We start from the raw sequence: 6,657 nt of genomic DNA on the forward strand, positions 1-6,657 counted from the left end.
ATGAGGGCACAGTGGCAGTGGTCTGTGGCAGTGGCACAGACAAAGCCCCGGCAGGGCTGGCAGCGGCACAGTGGTGGGGCCCAGAGTGTCATTTCAGTGGACTGAAGGACTCTTAATGTCTGTGGAACGGACTGAGATCCATCAGAAGCTCCCACTGGAGGAAGGGGGAAAGGGTCATTTTTGCCTATTTCACCCCTCCTCTTCCCCCACTCACTGTTTTAGAGGATCCCCTACGCATTCAATTGTTCAGAGTGCACAGGGGGGCTTCAGAGGGAAATAGGAACTGGCAAACATCACCTGCCCCCTGCCTCCAGCAGGAGTGTCCTGTGAATTGAGTTGTGCTCACAGAAACTCTGAGTCCAAGGCAGATAATGCCTCATTGCTTGACCAACACAGTGCCATTTTACCCAGAGTTTATTCCTCTAAGTAACAGAGGTGCCTTTGCTTTGCTTTTCTGTACATTTCAAAAAACAACTTTGGAAGAATGATAGCCCCCACAAGCCCTCCTGTGGGTGAGAGACTTAGATATGCCATTGAATGAGCATGTTGCTTGATCAATGGCTTTCTGCAATCACTGTCTTTTAATGGCAAGAATTAGATTATAAAGTCCCAAGTGCTTCTTTATCTAGAGCCTTCCTGGGTAATTTTTGTCTATTAAAACCTTGCATGTTCAAACTTTGCAATGGTTTCAGATTAGCTAGGAATTGTGGGGTTCTGGTGAAGCCAGCGTTGAGCATCCCTGCCTTACTATTTATTTCCTCTAAAAAGAGAAAATCAAGATATGCCTGCTTGAATGTCAGATTTGACCCTTGTGACTGCCAGCTACCTACTAAATAGCTGCCTTCTTTCTTTCTGAGAGTGAGAGACTAAAGGGCAAGCAAGACGTGTTATGAATGATGCATGGGCTACAATTGAGAAGAGCAACAGCATATTCTCTCTCGGTTTTCCTGGTAAACATCCAGTAAAAGATGGATGTGATGTCATCATTCTCAGAGTTTGCCAACCCTAGGGATGAGTGAATCAGTCTGTTTGCAGCCTGTGTCACTTTTGCAGGCATTCTGCAAGAACACATTAAGCTGCAATTTTAAAACATAATAATTCCATGTGACAATTCACATTTCTTCCCATACAAATAGAAGCGTAAGGCTGCTGTCAAGCTGGAGTTCACATGGCCCCCAGTAGGCAGCCAGGCCAACTCCAGCATAATAGCATGCAGGTAAGTAGGCAAGCAGGCCATTTGGCAAGTGAGCAGCGTGGGTGGAAAGCGGCCCAGGCAAGATGTTGAACAGAGGGGAAGAAGTGGTCCACAGAGAGGTTTGACAAACTGCTCTCTGAAACATCTGTCCCACTCTGTTAAACATGGCTGCAGGAAGGTTTAACAGGGGACAGGGGCTTCAGAAAACAGCTCTCTGAAGTGCCTCAGACTTCCTTACTTTAAAAGGTGGGGTTGGGGTGAGCTTTGAGGGAGGAAAGGAGGGGTGTGGGATGAGCAGGTGGTGGAGCTGTTAGGTGGGACAGGGGTTTGGGGCAAGCTGTGAAGGAAGAAAAACCGAGGGGATTGGCCAGGGGGTGGGGGTGGTGTCAAGGGAGCGTAGGAGCAGCAGCCCCTAGTCAACACGTAAGCATGTATCTGAACTTAACATTCTTTCAAAATATGCATTTCCAAACACCTCTTGTCTCAAAATACATATTTCTAAACATTTCCCCCTCAAAAGACCAATTCTTAAACACATTTGGACACCTGTTTTGAGGCAAGAGCTGTGCTGGAACATTTGGGAAGTGTGAAAGACGTTGGCCTGGGAGGCACCGATCAGGTGAGCTCATATCAGAAATAACAGAAACAGAAGCATGCCAAGCCCCACCTCCTGCACTTCATTGGCTGCTCCTTACAGCAAAGGAGGGGGGACATTTTGGGTACGATAATGACACCGTCTCATCTGTCTTCTTTCAGTAAACATTACTGGGGAGACATGAGAAGGAGACAGTGCTGTTTTCAGCAGTAGTCATCCATCCCTCATGACTAGTAATGTTTGCCCCAAAGGGCAAGCAGCTCTACATGGAACAGCACATTGTATTGCGGCTAAGGCCATGTAGAGACTGTAGTTTTTGAGGGCATTCTGTTGTTGATGCTTGCAGTCAAAATGATCACCCACCCTCTTACCCCCACTATGGTCTCAGATCAAGTAGATTTTTGAGACATTGGGACAGCAGCAGCAGCAGCAACAACAACCCGATAGCATCTATTTGACCAGAGACAACAGTGGGTGAGAGATATTTACACTCTAGCTAACAAATGGTTCTTATCATACCATTGCCCAATTGCTAAAGAGCTACTGCCTGCATGGGACTTCTGATGCCAACTCTTTCATCTTATCCCTCGGGTAGTCAACCTAGTGCCCTCCAGATGTCCTCAGACTCCAGCTCCCACTAGCCCCAACCAGCAGGATGAATGATCAGGGATTATGGGAGTTGTAGTCCAACTAAATTTTGAGGACACCACTTTGGCTGCCTGCATCTTATCCTATCTACAGTGGTACCTCAGGTTACAAACATTTCAGGTTACATACGCTTCAGGTTACAGATTCTGCTAATCCAGAAATAGTACCTTGGGTTAAGAACTTTGCTTCAGGATGAGAACAGAAATTGTGTGGCGGCGGCGCAGCGGCAGCAGGAGGCCCCATTAGCTAAAGTGGTGCTTCAGGTTAAGAAAAGTTTCAGGTTAAGTACGGACCTCCGGAACGAATTAAGTACTTAACCCGAGGTACCACTGTATCTTAAAAGCAGGCTTAATCCATAAACTGGGCTCCTTTGGGAGGAAGGGTAGGATATAAATTTAATAAATAAATATGCTTTTCCACGTTCTGTTTTGAATGTGTCTGATGGTGCTTCCATGTGGCAGTCTATTTTGATATCAGTGCTACACATGCATGCAAGCTTTGCCCGGTGCCCACACAATGCTGATATTAGGTGGTGTGTTGTTGTTGTTGTTGTTGTTGTTGTTGTTGTTGTTGTTGTTGTTGTGCTACACATGCATGCAAGCTTTGCCCGGTGCCCACACAATGCTGATATTAGGTGGTGTGTTGTTGTTGTTGTTGTTGTTGTTGTATTGAACAACATAAAAGGAAAAAAAGGTATACTATATCATACGGGATGGCGTTTTGATGTCATGTGGTCACTGCCCAAAACTTGGTCTACAAGAACATCACTGAGTCTGCAGTGAACTCTCCCATAACAATGCCATTTGTGCCTCTTGCTAGCTGCTTCCTACTAAGCAATTATACAGACACCGTTGTGTCCAACAAAGTCATTTCATGAGCAGAATGGCTCCCGCAAACACGATGGGACTTCCCTTCCCTCTCCTCCCCCTCCACATCCCTGCCACTGCCTGCAGGTCTGCTCTGGAGATTGGGAGAGGGGCCTGGAGCAGGTTTGGGAGGAGGGCACAATGCAGGGGGGGGGGGAGGAAGTCCCTTCGCAATCTAGAAACGTCCAGGTCTTGCCTGGAAATCTGAGGTTTTGTCTCTTTCCTGTGAAGCCACGCCTAAACCACATGTGCTATTATATATATGTGGCAACCAGGCCAGGTTGGAATGTCTCTATGTTCATGGAGCCTAGGCTAGGAGACAAGATCTGTCAACCTAGATTGGCCTCTTCACCTAGAGGATATATAACTCCAAGCAAATTGACTGCAATGAGGATCCCTCGATTCCCTACACCTCCTGGTAGCATTTAATGAGCCACTAGCAGATCTTGAGTCAGGATGAATCTAGTGCGGAAACTCTTCTCAGGATAAATTCCTGCCCTGCCAGACAGAGGCTGTTCCTTTTTTAGATATAAATCCTGTCTCTCTTTTTTCTTTTCTTCCAGGGGCCCCAGTACTCTTCATTGTGCCATGGGTAGTGGTGAAATTTCTTTATGAAAATATTCAGTAAGTTCCAGGACAATGTGTGTCTCTGCTGTGCAAACTGTTTGTAGGTTATCTGTAATGCTTCTGTCATCGCCAGGCAACTTAACAGGTGACATTCCTATGAGGGCTATGGGTGTGAGCAGACCACATTGTACTGTGAGCAGTGGGGGTGGGAGGTGCTGCAAGGAAGAGGACAGTGTGCCAGGCCACACTTGTTGCAAACGATCCATGGTTTCTTTCTTTCTTTCTTTCTTTCCTGAGATGCTGGAGTACCAATCATAACATGGGGTTCTGGTGGATCCTGCGTTTCCCTGTGTTCCTGGCCATCTTGGTGAGTTTTCTTTATTCCTTGCTTGTCTCAGATGCCCACTGAACAGCCAACAATGGCTGCCCTTGTCCAACAAAATGCAGAGGGAACAATCATTTTCCTGCCTCCAGCCTTCTTATTTGGTGTTCCTGAAAAATGAATAGGGCAACCTCCAAGTAATAAAATGTCTAAGGGACACAATGTGATGCACCTTGTCATGCCAGGGGTAGGTGATGAACCAATTTTGGCCTGAAAGCCACATTAGCCATGTTGGGCACACAGCCCACTTCCTTAACTGATGGGTGCAGATGGGAATTATCAACCCCCTCCATAAAATGATGAAGTTGATGACAGGGGAGAGGGCACACAGCATCACCACCAAGGTGCTGAGCAGGGCATAGAGGCTTAAACCAGCACTGTCTCAACTAATTAACTAAATTGTTTTTTGTGCTGTCAAAATGCTGCCGGGGTGGGGTGAGAAAACATTTCTTTGGGGACCCAATTTAGCCTCCAAGCCTAAGATAAGCCACCCCTGTTGTCCGTGTTACCAATAACAATGATTTAGTATGTATACTATAGATAGCACTTTCCCTAAGTGCTCAAATCACAAAATGTTATTAGCAAGCATATGTACCAGTGATCCAGTAAATGCTCTGCAAAACTCTAATCCTATAGCCCCAGTGATGCATAGACATGGTCACAGCCTGGATGGGGCACTTTAGGGAGACCTGTGCAAGCCACTGAGAGCTTATGATGGGTCCAGAATTAATAACAGTAGTAATCATGGCTAAAATTAGACCCTTATTTGCTATGCGTGTCTTTTGACTCTCCTGCAATCCTGCCTCTTCTTCCCACTCAGCCACTCTCTCTCTCTCTCTCTTTCAGATCAACTTCTTCATTTTCATCCGTATCATTCAGATATTGGTCTCTAAGCTCCGTGCCCACCAGATGCGCTACACAGACTACAAATTCCGGTACTGGCTCCTGCTCCCACCCTTCCCTGCTCTACAGTGCCATAGCTTTTCCCGGGATGGGAGGCTTCTATTACATCCTGATTACGCCATAATTGCCCATGGCATCACAGTGTTCGTAGGTTAGGGGTATCCCTTCCACACATCCATGGGTTTGGGGGATGAGTACACTGACTTGTGGGGTTTTTTAAGTGGCTTTCGATACGAGTCCAGCGGGTTTCTTTTCTTTTCATTCATAAGCCCATTTGTTCCTCCACCAGGTGGGTGGTTCATACGGGGTTCGGGCTGAATACTGTGGGATGCTGCTGCCTTTTGCTTGTGATGCATTCTAATTAGCTGATGCCCCATTTAGGCTGGCCAAGTCAACACTGACGCTCATCCCGTTGCTGGGAATCCACGAGGTGGTTTTCGCCTTTGTCACCGATGAGCATGCCCAGGGCACGCTGCGCTATGTCAAGCTCTTCTTTGACCTCTTCCTCAGCTCCTTCCAGGTGAGGCACACCAGAAGCCCATTCTTTGCTCAGGCCCATTCAAAAACCATAGAGAGAGAGAGAGACAAGCCTTTCTGGTTGCAATTATTATTATTTAACGTGTATAAGACTAGGTTTTTTTTCTATAAAAATTATGCTAAAAAGTGGGGGTCGTCTTATACATGGATAGTGCATAGGATAGACGTTTGATTGGTTGCTGCCGTGTCTGTCCACGGCTGTTAGATGTGGTTGCTGCGTCAAGGGCTGGTGTTGATTGGCTGAAGCTGGGGCAATTGGATGGGTGATAGGCAATTTCTGCCTGTGAGGGGACAGATGAGCTCAACAACCCTGTGCAACCCCCACAAAGCGCAATCCTCCCCCCAAAAAAGCTCAAGATGTCTGAGCCATCTCCCCCCATTTTCTTAAATTTGAGTCCCCCAAATGGAAAAATACAGTAAAATGGCATTATTCTGATTGCCTTCTCTGCCTCTTTAGGGAATGCTGGTGGCCATTCTTTACTGCTTTGTGAATAAGGAGGTAAGTGTGCTCTAAACTGGGGTGGGGGTGTGGTGGGGGAGGGAGATACAGGACATGCAAGCTGCTGCACAAGTAGGTAATGTATGGCAGCAAGGATGATTTCCACCTGTATTATCTGAGTGGTATTGGAGGCATGGCTGGAGCAAGATGCAATGTCTTTTGAAATACTGTCAGTGATGAGTGACCCACCCAGCTTAATTCAAGTGGTAAGAAGGCAGATGCAGTCAAAGCTCCTCATCCGTGTGTGTCTGTCGCCCATGTAACTGGAACTGTGTAAGCAGAACACAACCAGTGCGGAGCTGTTGTTACAAGTACAACGGAATCTGTGCAAGTGTTGTTGGTTGCGTTTGCTTCTTTACGTACCCATTTCTGTTGCAACTGACCAGCTGCACATGGTTTCAGAAAGGGGCATGTGCAATTTTCAGTGGACAGAGCAGTAAGAGAGGCGGTGCATAGCCCTTTCCC

At 46.8% G+C, this 6,657-nt stretch overlaps 1 protein-coding gene across 2 annotated transcripts in view; it reads left to right on the forward strand.

The window, feature by feature from the left end:
• GCGR (glucagon receptor) overlaps window positions 1-6,657 on the forward strand; it is a 41,408-nt gene that overhangs the window by 32,988 nt on the left and 1,763 nt on the right. For both annotated transcript variants that reach the window (XM_083487022.1, XM_083487023.1), the window contains exons 9-13: window positions 3,868-3,928; window positions 4,169-4,238; window positions 5,100-5,188; window positions 5,538-5,676; window positions 6,151-6,192. In XM_083487022.1, coding sequence (XP_083343148.1) covers window positions 3,868-3,928; window positions 4,169-4,238; window positions 5,100-5,188; window positions 5,538-5,676; window positions 6,151-6,192 — 401 coding nt within the window. The remainder of the gene's footprint in view (window positions 1-3,867; window positions 3,929-4,168; window positions 4,239-5,099; window positions 5,189-5,537; window positions 5,677-6,150; window positions 6,193-6,657) is intronic.

Source organism: Podarcis liolepis, assembly GCF_965112155.1.
Source record: "Podarcis liolepis genome assembly, chromosome: 2".
Taxonomy (NCBI): domain Eukaryota; kingdom Metazoa; phylum Chordata; class Lepidosauria; order Squamata; family Lacertidae; genus Podarcis; species Podarcis liolepis.